Source organism: Talpa europaea (assembly GCF_964194135.1).
Source record: "Talpa europaea genome assembly, chromosome: 1".
In the NCBI taxonomy this organism is placed as follows: Eukaryota; Metazoa; Chordata; class Mammalia; order Eulipotyphla; family Talpidae; genus Talpa; species Talpa europaea.
The window spans coordinates 46,478,368-46,492,900 of NC_140073.1; the positions used below are offsets into that span (position 1 = coordinate 46,478,368).

Sequence of the window (14,533 nt, forward strand, 5' to 3'; positions counted from 1 at the left end):
GTAAATGTGAGTACTAGCTGTGAGCAATTGATTTGAGTATAGTAGTGGGAAGGGGTCCTTTTTTTCTTGGAAACGATCAGTGAGTGTTAGTAGCAGACGTTTTAGGGTGAATTATAAAGATCTCACTAATGGCAGGTAGTAGAGATAATGTACATCATGTATTTCTTTACATTTGAGATGCTAATTTTTGTAAGGAAGAAAATACATTTTTTAAAAACAGTATTTATAATTTAATGAGATCTTCTTGTCGTCTTTAAGGTCAGTGAATGATACTTTGTACCTCTTTGGAGTTTTCAAAACCATGATAAGATAATCTATTTGTCTTCCCAACATTCTGTGAGATTAAGAGAGATGTTTTCTACTGTGTTAACAGTAGAGAAACTAAGACTCAGGGATGAAGAAACTTACCTAAAGCAGTAAAGTAATATTTGTAGATTCGAGACTCTAATACAAATTCTCAATTACTTTTTACCTTTTATGTGTTAAGGACTAGATTGGGTGCTTCTAGTCCCAATTTTATCATCTTTAGTTCTCATTTTAGTTCTGCACTGTAGACATCATGTTTTACAACCTAGGTTGCAATATTTACCTGTGATCACATATAAATATTGCTGGATAACACACCCAAACTTTTAGCTCCAACTCACTTTTTTCTTTGTAGTTTTTAATAAGCCCAATTATATAGTTTTATAAATTCTAACAATTTTGTTGGAAGATAAAATGAGGCACATCAAGCAATAAGAAATGTAGTTAAAGCATCTACACTTGAGGAAAGACACAAAGAAACTTAAAAAAAAAAAAAAAGTCAAAACTTCTTGCAACTAGTAGAGAAGTAAGTCCTAGAGATCTAATGCACCGAAGAACTGGAGAGACTAGATCTTATAATTGTGTCTACATCTTAAATGTATAAAATATTATAGTGTCAATTATATCTCAATAAAGGATATATGAGGAAAATGTTAATAATGAAGTTTAACAAAACCTAGCCAAAAAAATGTAACCACAGGGCCTCCCTGGTGGCGCAAGGGTTAAAGACAGCACTATCAAGCTATTGCCAGCCACTACAGCATGAGTTTGATCCTAGGCCAGCCAGGGAGCAACCCACATAGTGCAGCAGTCCGCTCCTGCCTCGCCCGCTGCTCCCCTTAGCAGTGTATTTTAGTAGATCTGCCTGTTCTGTTCCCCACTTTCTCTAGTGAATCCTCACCGACCCCACCTCCCCCCGCACCTCTGGCTTACCCGCAGTTCTTGTATGAATAAATAAATAAATATTAAAAAAAAATAATCACAGCTTTTAAAGCATTGGTAGCCAGGAGCCACTTTAAGTCCATTAGCCCTAAGGGGCATTCTGTTACAGCACAATGTAAAAAGTGGTGTTTGAAATGATGAGACAAATAAGAAATCAGTTGCATCCACTCAGCTCTGTAAAAGAAGACAAAATTTATATTTGGGGAGAGGGGGCTAGAATCTGATGCAAAATACAGAAAGGAAAGAGAAAACATTTAAATTTTGGTCCTTAAAGGATTGAAGTTCAGATATGCAGAAGATATTTATTTACACATAAATCTCTCTTTTTAAATTGCTTTATTGAAAGATAATTTACCCAAAGTATACACAATATAGTCACAGAATTGTGCAACTGTTATAATAGTCTAACTGTAGAATATTTTCATCACTTTTAAATGAAAACTTGCAGCCACTTCCTGTTCTCCCCAACCCTAGGCAATTACAAATCTACTTTCTGTCTATAGATTTGCCTAATCAGAACAATTAATATAAGTGGAGTCTTAAAATATGGGTCTTTTGTTACTGGTTTATTACTTAATGATGGAGCTGGGATTTACGTTCAGTCAGGTTTGACTGACTGACATAAAACCTTGTGGGTTTTTTTTTTTGTTTTTGTTTTTTGGTATTTATTTATTTATTTATTTATTTATAAAAGCACTGGGGTACAGTCAGAAGCGCGGGAGGGTGAGAGAATTCACCAGAGCCAGAGCGGGGAGCAGAACAGGCAGAAGGACCGAAGTACACTGCTGAGGGGAGCAGCGGGCGGCAGGAGAGGTCTGCGCTCCATGTGGGACCCTCCTCTGGTGTCCGGGGAGCAGCCGGGGATCGAACCAGCGCTGCAGAGGCTGCGGGCAGCTTTGCAACCCAGCGCTCAACCACTGCGCCACCGGGGAGGCCCAAAACCTTGTTTTTTTAGTAAAAATTTTTTTTATTGAGAGAACAGTGGTTTACAATGCTGTGTATGATTCATACCTCTTCCGATTTATGTTATCATACCACTGCCAACACCAAAGCACCCATAACCCTCCACCATTGTTCACTGGGCCCCTTGCACATTTTGTTCCCTACCTTACTGCAGTCAGATTTTTAGGGTTTGTTTTGATTTGGTTTTGTCTGTTTCTTTGTTTTGTTTCTTTATATTCCACATCAGTGATATTGTCTGGTATTTGTCTTTCTCCTTCTCATTTATGTCACTTAGTATAATCCCCTTGAGTTGTATACGGTTGTCACAATGGCAACAATTCATCTTTATTTTTATAGCTGAGTAGTATTCCATGGTGTAAATATATCTTCTTAATCCATTCATCTGTCCTTGGGCACTTAGGTTTTTTCCTTAACTTCACTGTGGTAAATAGTGCTGCAGTGACACAAGAATGCATATGTCGGGCCTCCCTGGTGGTGCAAGGGGTTCAGCACAGCACTGTGAAGCTATCCTTAGCCACTGCAGCACGAGTTCGATCCCTGGCCGGCCAGGGAGCTACCCACATGGCAAGGCAGACCTCTTCCTATCTTACCTGCTGCTCCCCTCAGCAGTGTATTTCAGTCAGTCTGCCTGTTCTGTTTCCCACTCTGTCACTAGTGAATCCTCTCACACACATCCCACTCCATACCTCTGGCCTATACCCCAGTTCTTGTATGCATAAATAAATAATTTTTTTTTTAAAGAATGCATATATCCCTTCACATTAGTGTTTTGAATTCTTTGGGAAGATACCTAGAAGTGGAATTCCTGGATCATCTGGTAGATCTATTTTTAATATTTAAGGAAACTCTATATTTAAAACCTTGTGTTTAAATACTTTTCAAGTGAGGCTTTGGGAAATTATGGAAGGCCTGTGATAGATGTTATTGTGTGAAAAACTGTGTCCTGCCTAGGTGAACATTGAGGAAAATGGGTAACTAGCATTCTACTTCTATCCAACAACTAGATCTCACTGTATCTATCTGTTTTATTACCATTTGTCAGCAGAAGACATCTAAACTAAACTACTTTTATTATCCAACTCTTTAGCAAAAGGATTTATTTTCAATACCCTAAATACAAGAAAACTTTAACTCTATCCAGAGTTTTTGTTTTTATAATTTATAGGACTTGAGATGAACTCCTTTTTTAAAAATTACTTTTATAATGCTATCCTTGGAGCATCATCTGTATATGAAGTTCAGTATGGATATACTGAATGGAGGGGATTATAAGTATGCTATCTCTGATTGTGGAACTGATCTCTTAGAAATGATTATAAATAGAAAGTTTTGCGGATAATGGGACAGGCTTAGGTTCCAAGTTGAAATAACAATTAGTGTTCACTTTAAAGTAATATATGACTTGTTTAGTGAGAACTGGAAGACCCAAGTTTCCTTACTCCCCATTCAGCGATCTTTTTCTTTTTTTTTTTTTAATTTATTTTTGTTTATTTAAAAATTTTTTTTTTTATTTATAGAGGCATGTTTTTATTTATTTATTTGTTTGTTTGTTTGTTTTGTTTATACATGCACTGGGTACAGTCAGAAGCGCGGGAGGGTGAGAGAATTCACCAGAGCCAGAGCGGGGAGCAGAGCAGGCAGAAGGACCAAAGTACACTGCTGAGGGGAGCAGCGGGCGGCAGGAGAGGTCTGCGCACCATGTGGGACCCTCCTCTGGTGGCCGGGGAGCAGCTGGGGATCGAACCGGTGCCGCAGAGGTCGCCGGCAGCTTCGCAACCCAGCGCTCAACCGCTGCGCCACCGGGGAGGCCCTCAGAGATCTTTTTCTTAATAGTAATAGTGGTAAAAAGCATATAACATAAAATTTATCCTCTTAACTATTTCTAAGTTCAGTATTGTTAAGTATATTAATATCTTGTGAAACAGATCTCCAGAACTTTTTTATCTTGCAGATCTGTATACCCATTAAACAATAACTCCCTTTCCCCTTACTCCCTGCAGCTTCTTATAACCACCATTTTACTTTACATTACTGTGAATTTCATTGTTAGATTCCTCATATAAATGGAAATTACAGTTTTTATCTTTTTGTGATTCACTTACTTCACTTAGCATAATATCTTAAAGTTTCACCCCTGTTGTAGCATATGACAGGATTCTTTTTTAAGGTTAAACAATACTCACTGAACATTTAGATTGCTTCCACCTCTTGATTATTGTAAATAGTGAATCAGTGATAGCTCTTCAACACCCTCTTCTGACTTCTTTTATCTTAATATCAAGAAGTAAGATTGCTGGATCATAAAGTAGTTCTCTTTTTAACATTTAAATAACTTTTCCATAGCAGTTGTATCATTTTATAACTCCATCAACAGTATACAGGGTTCCAGTTTCTCTACATCCTATCTAATGTGTTATTTTGTCCTTTTTTTGATAGTAGCTATCTTAATGGGTGTGGAGTGATATCTTATTGTGGTTTTGATTTGTCTTTTTTTTTTAAGATTTATTTTTTATTTTTGTGCATACAAGAGCTGAGGTGCAGGCCAGAGGTGCAGGGGTGGGGGGGTGGTGAGGGGGTGAGAGGATTCACCAGAGACAGAGTGGGGAACAGAACAGGTAAATTGACTGAAATACACTGCTGAGAGGAGTAGCAGGTGAGTCAGGAGAGGTCTGCTGTCCCATGTGGGTTGCTCCCTGGCTGGGGATTGAACTTGTGCTTACAGTGGTTGCGGTTAGCTTCATAGGTTGTATATATTTTTTTTTAATTTTTTTAAAAATAAATTTTATTTTTATATTCCCCATACAATTGCAATCCCCTTATTTTGACCCCAATCCCTCCCCTCCCCACGCCCCACCCCCCATAGAGTGTCTCTTGTTCATAGTTGTTTGTTGATTTTGATATTTTCTTTCTTATAGTTATTCTTTTTCCTGGTCCCTTATTTAAGTTTTCTAGATTTCTGCTATGAGTGAGACCATCCGGTATTTTTCTTTTTCTTTCTGGCATATTTCGCTGAGCATGATCCCTTCTAGCGCCATCCATGTTGCTGCAAATTACATGTGTTTATCTTTTTTGAATGCTGAGTAATATTCCATGGTGTACCATGGACCACATTTTCTTGATCCAGTCATCTGTTTTTGGGCATTTGAGTTGTTTCCAAAGCTTAGCTATTGTAAACAGTGCTGCTATAAACATAGGGGTGCAGGTGTTCTTTGGAATTGATGTTTCTGTGTCCTTTGGGTATATACCTAGGAGTGAAATTGCTGGATCATATTGAAGCTCTATGTCTAGTAGGTCCAGAAATCTCCACACAGCTCTCCATAGTGGTTGGACCAGTTTGCACTCCCACCAACAGTGCAGAAGAGTTCCTTTTTCTCCACACCCTCGCCAACATTTGTTGTTGCTAGTTTTTTTAATATGTGCCATTCTCACTGGTGTAAGATGGTATCTCATGGTAGTTTTGATTTGCATTTCCCTGATTGCAAGTGATGTTGAACATTTTTTCATATGCCTGTTGGCCATTTTCATTTCCTCTTCAGAGATGTTTCTTTTTAGCTCTTCTGCCCATTTTTTGGCTGGATTATTTTCTTTCTTTGTGCTGAGTCTCATCAGCTCTTTGCAGATTTTTGTGATCAGTCCTTTATCATTAGTGTTGTGTGCAAAAATGTTCTCCCAGTCGGTGGGGTTTCTCTTTGTTTTGTTATTATCTCTTTTGCTGTGCAGAAGCTCTTTAATTTGATGTAGTCCCAGCTGTTTATCTTTGCCTTCACTATCACTGCTTTGGGTGATGTGTCTGTAAAGATGTCTTTGATATGCATATCACGTAGTGTTTCGCCTATATTTCCTTCTATTTATTTTATGGTTTCAGGCCTTATGTCTAGTTCTTTAATCCATTTTGAGTTGATTTTTGTGTATGGTGTGAGGTAGTGGTCAAGCTTCATTCTTTTGCATGTAGCGACCCAGTTTTCCCAGCACCATTTGTTGAACAAACTTTCTTTGCTCCAATGCATAGTCTTTGGTCCTTTGTCAAAGATTAGTTGACCATAAATCTGTGGGTTTATTTCTGGATTTTCTATTTGATTCCATTGGTCTATGTGTCTGTTCTGGTTCCAATACATAGGTTGTATCTTAACACCTTGCGCCTCTAGGGAGACCCCGATTTGTCTTTTTTAATGATTAGTGATGTTAAGCATCTTTTAATGCTTGTACTTATTGGCCATTTGTGTGTCATCTTTGCTCAAGTCCTTTGCCCATTTTTTAATTAGGTTATTTGATTTTTTGTTGTTGGGCTGTAGGAATTCCTTATAGATTCTAGATATTAACCCCTTATCAGATGTATCATATGCAAATATTTTTCTCCCTTTTTATAGGATGCCTTTTCACTCTGTTGATTGTGCTCTTTGATGCAAAATGCTTTTAAGTTTTTAAGTTTTAAAATTTGTCTGTTTTTGCTTTCAATGACTCTGTTTTTAGTATCACATCCAAGAGATCATTGCCAAGTCCAATGTCATAAGGAGCTTCATGAAGTTTTCCCCTATATTTTCATCTAGAAGTTTAATAGTTTTAGGTGTTAAATTTAGGTCTTTAATCCAGTTTTGGAATATGGTCCAACTTCAGACTTTTACAGATAGTTACCCAGTTTTCCAGACACCATTTGTTGAAAAAGACTACCCTTTCCCCACTGAGTAGTCCAGGCACCCTTGTCAAAGACCATTTGACCATATATGTGAGGGTTTCTTTCTGAGCTCTCTAATTTATTCCATTGGTTTGTTTTTCTGTCTTTGTGCCAGTACTGTGCTGTTTTGATTACTGTGGCTTTGTGATGTATTTAAATCAGAAAATATAAACCCTCTAATTTGCCCCCCCCCACCCCGAGTGGCTCAGCGGGTTGAGCACAGCACTGTGAAGCTGTCTGCAGCCTCTGCAGCGCTGGTTCAATTCCCGGTCGTCCAGGGAGCCACCCACATGGTGCAGCAGACCTCTCCTGTCCCACCCGTTGCTCCCCTCAGCAGTATTTTTGGTCCATCTGCCTGTTCTGCTCCCCATTCTGTCTGTTGAATCTCTCACCCTCCCACACATCTGGCCTGTACCCCGTTCTTGTATAAATAAATAAATCTTTTAAAAAAAAAAAACCCTCTGATTCTTTCCCCCAAAATTGTTTTCACTATTCAGGGTTCCTTGATATTTCATATAAAATTTAGGATGACAATTTTTTATTTTTGCAAAAAAAAACTTTATGGAGTTTTAATTGGCATTGCATTGAATCTGCTGATCATTTTGAGTGGAATGAACATCTTAGCCATCAGTGATTTTTAGCACTATATGTTGCTATCTTGTGTTCACTTATAGATTTTCATATCAAAGTTGAATATTATGGTAGCCTAATTATGTATCTCAGTTATAATATTTCATATAAATATGATGTGGAAAAGTACAGAGAATCACTTATTTGTTCAGCTTGTATTTGCTGAGTGCATAATCTATGCCCATCTACTTTGTAACTATTGATATTTAACAGATGTTGATATTTTGTTGTATTTTCTTCTCAAATTATGTTTGCAGAAAGGTTATATCATCATAAATCAAAATACAAGGAAAAATGCTGTACCAATAAATCAACCTATTTTTTGTTTTCACTTGCAGTTCTTTCCCAAAGTATATCACGTTTTTCCAGTAGTGCTCCCAACTGAAATCACAGTATACTCTGCTTCTTTCATTTAATATTGTATCATAAGCTTTTTTTTAGATAGCAATGTGTTTTTTGGTAATTATTCTTTGGATGGTGTGTCCTTTTTGCCAGATAGATGTAAAAGAAGCTCAATTTTGGCTGCACCATTTATTAGCTTTATAACCTTAAAAAAGTTTCCTGAGTTCACTGAACCTAATAGAAGTAAAAAGTAAAATTATAATTATTTGAAAATGCATATTGCAACAATAACATATATCATAACACTGTTATAAGGATTAAATGTGAATTAAAATGTCTGGGACAGAGTAGGCCCTTAATAAGTGTGAGTTTCCTTCCCTTTGCTTTTCCCAGGAACATAGTTCTTACTCTATTCCTCCAGGGATTGCCCTCAGAAACTCAGAACTTGCTCTTATTCTTTCAGACCAAGAAAGACCATCCATACACTTGGAGAATTGAACTGGCAAAAACAGAAAAATACTGGGATGGCTGGTTCCGAGGCTTATCCAATCTCTTTCTTAGTTGTCCTATTCCTAAATTGCTGCTCTTGGCTGGTAAGTGTGTGTGTGTCTGTGTTAGCCTGGGCCACCATAACAAAATACCATGAACTGGGTGGCTTAAACAAATTTAATTCCTCACAGTTCTGGAGGCTGGAAGTATGAGATCAGGGTATAAGTATGGTTAAGTTCTGTTGAGAACTTTCCTACTAGCTTGCAGAGATATTGTTTCCTCTCATACAGCACTATGTCCTTATGTGGTGTAGAGAGCACAAGAATGAGCTCTGTGTTTCTTCTTCTAAGAACACAAACCTGTCATATGGCCTCATTTAACCTTAATTCCGCATTTAACCTTAATTGCTTCTATATATATCTCAAAATATGGTCACACTGTGGATTAGCACCTCAAATAGGAGTTTGGGAGCGACACAGTTCCATAGGTGTTTTGTCATAAAACTACTCACCAAATGACATCAAAAGTGAAGTTCTGTCCTTACTCATCTGTGCCCCATCTCCCCTTGTATACCAAGTCCCTAAACCTAACTGAGCACAATCATCCACTTGGGGTAGCTTAATTCTACACTTGATCTTAGCCAAAAGGCCGAGAAGCGATGGGTGGGGGGGTAGCTTAATTCTCACCTGCCTCTGCCTGCTCAAGCCCAAGTCCTCCTAGTGTAGTGTAAGGATATTCTAAGTATAATGAAAATCAAAAAGTTAAAACCCAATAAACCAGTACAGTAAAATACAGAAATCAGTTTAACTGAGCAAAGAGATTGCGGGGGAACTTCAGCCTTGAAAGCTTCATGTGGTGAGACTATACCCTCAGGGAGTTAGAATAGGCTTTAACATGAATTGGGAATGTCATCGTGTTTCCAACTTCATAACAATTTACTTCATACCTAAATAGCAAAACCTCTTTATATGGCCTTTTCTACTAACTTTTGGGTTCTCTTGTTTTGTTCTAGGTGTTGATAGATTGGATAAAGATCTGACTATTGGTCAAATGCAAGGTAAGTCATCAAGAAATAATGTCCTTATATCCTTCTCTATAGACAGAGAAAGGGGTAGAGTCCTGGAAATGAATATCCTGATCCGATGATGTGCAGTGGAGAAAACAGGAGCTTTAGAATCAGACCCATCTTTGACATCCACCTCTACTTCTGACCAGTGTGTGATTACGGCAGATACTTCCCTTTTCTGAGTTTCAGTTTCCTTCACCCCCGTTTTCAAATGGAAATTATAATACCTTCTATGTCTCAAAGTTGTAAGAACTGAAATGAGACAATATCTTTGAAAAGGGCATTTATAAACTGTAGGGTAGGCATATATCATAACATGAAAGGAGACATTCTAAAACTGATCAAAATTTTCATTATTATTAGAATTTTTAGGAAAGGAGTCAAAGATAACCCCAATATAAAAAGCTGTACACTCCATTTAGATGAGAGTGTGGTGAGGTAGTTTTAGGGCTCTGAGGGTAGGAGCATTGAGTTTGAAGAGGGAGTTTAAGGGCTCTGAGGGTGGGAGCACTAAGTTTGAGATAGCTATGTCCTACTAGTTTTTTGACCCTGGGCAACTTACTTGACCTCTCTTAGCTTTTATTTTCACGGCGTTAAAGTGAGAATGTCAGTCTCACAAGGATTATAAGGTATAATGAGTAGGAAAGTGACCTGTTGAGCTCAGGCACAAGTGTGTTGCTTAGATAACAGTGGAGGCTCTTGTTTTAGTATTGATGAAAGGCTTAGTGAAGGCAAAGTCGATGGACACAGTAGTTAATATATGAGAATTCTCCCTGATTCCTTCTACCCACTCTTCCAGAGCTGAATGAAAATGCATCCCTAGTATTCAGAGCCTGCTCTAATAGAAACACCAATAGGGGTAAAGTTACAAGTCTTGGATCTGGTCACTCAGCTAATCATTCATTAACCTATGACTTGCTAAGAACTTATTCAGTCTCTAGCCCTGTGCTGGACCCTATTAGGGATATTGTGCAAATGGTGTTACCAGCCCTGTTCTAAGGAGAGCACCAATGGTATGTAATACACACTCCTGGCAGGCAAGCACCAGTGGTATATACTACATAAGCTTGCAAATGAGGACACAAACTGCTTTGTATTTGGATCCAAATGCATTAACAGTAGTACATTAGGAGAAGGAAGGGAGAGGGGACTAGGCTAGAACATCACGGTGTAGCTTACTGCAAGTGCAGGGGTATTAATATATTAATACGCAGAATGTTATACTGAATGAAGTGGTCTTAGTTCCTTTACTAATGAAACAATCTAGAGAAATCACTAATCATGGCCTCAGTTTCATCATCTCGGAAAAGGATTTCAGTATTTATGCTGCTTAAATTTATACAGTAAGATGTGAGAATCAACTTAGAAACTATGGATAGGAGAGTGTTTTGAAAACTTTTTAAAGCACTGTATAACTGGAGCGAGAATCATAGATGGAATGACCAGAGGACTTTTAGCACTTATTCCCTTCCTGTAAATGGAGAAACCAAGACACTGTGAGTTTGCTCTCTCTACACTTGCAGGAATTCTGGGTCCCCTATCGTTTATTCTGCTTAGGGACTTGGCTTTACCAGTCATTTCCGTTCACTCTTAATAGCTGTTGGATTAGTTGTGAGCTTACAGTGTTCTGTGAGACAGTGTAAGAAGTGTTTAGTATGATTGTTAAGCACTCAGAAGGTAATTTATTATTGTAGTAATAAATTTCAAATCCTTAACATAGCTTACCAAATCCTTCTGGTATGGTCCCTGCTTACCTCTGTAGCCTCATTGTTTATTTTATTTTATTTTATTTTATTTTATTTTATTTTATTTTATTTTATTTTATTTTATTTTATGATTTATTTATTTATTTATACATGCACTGGGTACAGTCAGAAGCACAGGAGGGTGAGAGAATTCACCAGAGCCAGAGCAGGGAACAAAACAGGCAGACCGACGAAATATGCTGCTGAGGGGAGCAGCAGGCGTGGCAGGAGAGGTCTGTGTGCCATGTGGGACCCTCACCGGCGGCTGGGGATCGAACTAGTGCTGCAGAGGCTCAGGCAGCTTGGCAGTCCAGCGTTCAACTGCTGCGCCACCAGCGGAGGCCCCTGTAGCCTCATTGTTAATCACTCTCACAAGTGCCATGCCAAATTTCATATTTCAGGACCAAATACAAATTTCATCTCCCTTTCTTTGTGTAGGCTGTTTTTTTTTCTATTCAGGAAAGCCTTGCTTGGTCCCTATTAGATGGTGAATTCTCCTTTCCTTTGCTCTTCTCATATGTTCAGTCTTAACATCAAACTCTACATACTGTATTAATATGTTGAGTTTTGTGTTTTGCTTCTTCATTAGATTATAAATCTCCTTTGTTTATTCCTTTGTATCTGGCCCAAAGTACACACATATGAAATACTATTGTAGAAGAAAAAATTATTTGCCCAAAGTTATAATTAGTATTACTATTACTATCCTCCTCAAAAGCTTAATAATTGGGTTGCGGATTCAGTGGGGCGAGGAAAGGGGTATGGGGAGGTTTTCCTAGGGTGACCTGTGAAGCTGTAGAGTTGGTAAGAAGAGGACTGTTTAGTCCCTGAGGTTGCCTGAGTTTTTTTCCTCTCCAGGCAAGTTCCAGATGCAAGTCCTACCCCAGTGTGGTCATGCAGTTCATGAAGATGCCCCAGACAAGGTGAGTGTGGTGCTTGATGACTGAAAAGGAAAACTGTGAGGGTAACTTGGGATCTCACAGAAGCTAGAGCAATCCTCTGAGTTAGCCTGCATTACCTGCAGCAGCAGCTGTCAGCCTCCACAGTGCCTGTGGGACTCCACCAGCTCCCCAAACCTCTCCCTGGCAGCTGCCTATGGTCTTTTTTTTTTTTTTTTTAAAGATTTATTTATTCATGCACACAAGAACCGGGGTAGAGGCCAGATGCGCGGGAGGGTGAGAGGATCACCAGAGACAGAGCGGGGAACAGAACAGGCAGACTGACGAAATACACTGCTGAGGGTAGCAGTGGGAGAGACAGGAGAGGTCTGCTTCACCATGTGGGATTCTCGCCAGCCGGCCAGGATCGAACCTGTGCTGCAGAGGCTGCGGACAGCTTCACAGTGCTGCGCTCAACCGCCTGCGCCACCAGAGAGGCCCGGCTGCCTTGACTGTTGTGTATATAATAAGGAATTATTGGCACCCTACTATTTAGACGAGATCGGGCGCATTCAGGGTGGTATGGCCGTAGACGGCACCCTACTATTTAATTCTTAGGCCCTATGGTTACAAATTTAAGCTTTACTTCTCCATTTCCCCAAAAGTCACATGAAATAAGGGGTAGAAACTACTCCCTAAACTACAGCCACGGTTAGGAATTAATATGGGTTCCTCCTCCAGAAGGGGGTTGCCTTGTAACTCTAAGGGGATAAATGAGCCCTTCACATCATCCCTTTTGGATTCTTTGGAGACATCCTTGCCAGTGATGCTCTACGAGGATACAGTCCTTTTAATTTCAAACTTCCCAAACCTATGGGACTCATGAGTCCCCTAGGGTAGTAAATCTTCCAGCAGAAGCCAACAGGTCCTCTGGGTCTGAAATTCATTGCTAATCCTCATGTGGCCTGGAATTTCTCTCCCTTCTCCAGGTAGCTGAAGCTGTTGCCACTTTCCTGATCCGGCATAGGTTTGCAGAACCCATTGGTGGATTCCAGTGGTAAGGAAATATAAAGGTTTAAGGAGCCCAGTAGTGTAGGCTGATTCCAGCAAAAAAGATACTCGCTTTTGGTTTTTGTGTTTTGTTATAAATAAGGCTATAAATATCTCCACCTTATCCCTGCCTGGTTTGGGTCACCATACCTTTCTTTCTGCTTCCTCCTCAACACAGAGCCCAGTATGTGTGTTGCCAGACAAGTCATGGTTGTTTCTGTGTGCTCTGCTTCAGTAGGTTGTTGCTGAACTGAGAGAGAAGCATGCCTAGTACCCCTCCCCTCACTGTGATGTGCACTTCTTTTGGAGGTGCCTCTTCTGTGAGGAGGCCAGAATGGAAATTAAGTCTTTTTCCAGGCTCTTTCAAGAAATTTTGTAAGTCTTCTCCTGCCCTACCACTGTATAGAGATCCAGAGCAGGTTTTCAGCCTCAGCACTGTTGACGTTTGGAGGCAGTAATCCTTGGTGGTAGGGAACTGTCCCATGCATTGTAGGGTATTTCACCCCTGGCCTCTGCACACTAGAAGCCAGTAGCAAACCCTGCCCCTGACACACTGGTAACGAGCACAAATGTCTCTAGATTTTACTAAATGTCTCAACGGAGGCAAAAATCACTCCCTAGCTGAGAACCACTGGTCTAGAGAAAACAGAGGGTTTCTCATTCTAGGATACTCTACATCTGATTAGAGAGACACAGTTGAGCTCTCTGTTGAGGAGGAAGAGGAGGAAGAGAGGCTTGGTGACCCGGACCTCACATCCTCAGGGATGTCATAGTCTGTCCTGCAGAAGGCCCCGATCCTCAAGGGAAACCACAAATCTGATGAGGAGTCAGACCTGATGTTTGTTAAGTACCTTAACCTGATTTTGGTGAGGGCCCAAGGGAACTCATTCCCCACTCTCAGGAAGTTTCAAGAAGAAATATTGAAAAAGTTATGGCTTCTACTCTAGAGAACTCTGAATTTCAGGTCCTGAGAGCTGAGGATGATGGGGAAGGGTAGGCATTGGAAATGAAGACAGTAGCCTAGTACAGTAAGCACCCAGGTGACATCCTTATGTCAAACCACTCCTCAAGTGACTATTGGTGGATCCCAGGAATCAAAAATAAAGTAGTGATTTACTGGGGCTCCTGAGCCATTTGGAGCCTTGGTCAAATCAATAGTACACTGTGACTACGTCCTGCCCTGGATGAGACTATGGAGAGGTGGACAGATCTCTAGACCCTTGGTGGCCAGTTAAGGAGGGCTTCCTAGCAGGAAGAAAGCTAGTGATGGTCACATTTGTTTTCTTTTTCTTCATAGTGTATTTCCTGGCTGTTAGTGACCAGCTGTGCGCCCCTCCCTTACCATGAGCTCTGTTATAAATACATTGCACCAGAGGCCACTGTGATGCCGCTGTCTTCTCACCATCCTGCCCGGCCATGTGACACTGGCTCCCTACAGATGGACATCCCC

The 14,533-nt window shown here is 39.9% G+C and overlaps 1 protein-coding gene across 1 annotated transcript in view; it reads left to right on the forward strand.

Moving 5' to 3' along the window:
* The window catches only part of PPME1 (protein phosphatase methylesterase 1), a gene marked incomplete at both ends in the record, with an annotated part of 64,643 nt that extends 51,549 nt beyond the window's left edge, over positions 1-13,094 (forward strand). The window contains 4 exons of the mRNA XM_084232014.1: positions 8,319-8,448; positions 9,357-9,401; positions 12,014-12,078; positions 13,023-13,094. Coding sequence (XP_084088140.1) covers positions 8,319-8,448; positions 9,357-9,401; positions 12,014-12,078; positions 13,023-13,094 — 312 coding nt within the window. The remainder of the gene's footprint in view (positions 1-8,318; positions 8,449-9,356; positions 9,402-12,013; positions 12,079-13,022) is intronic.
* Positions 13,095-14,533: the final 1,439 nt, after the last annotated feature.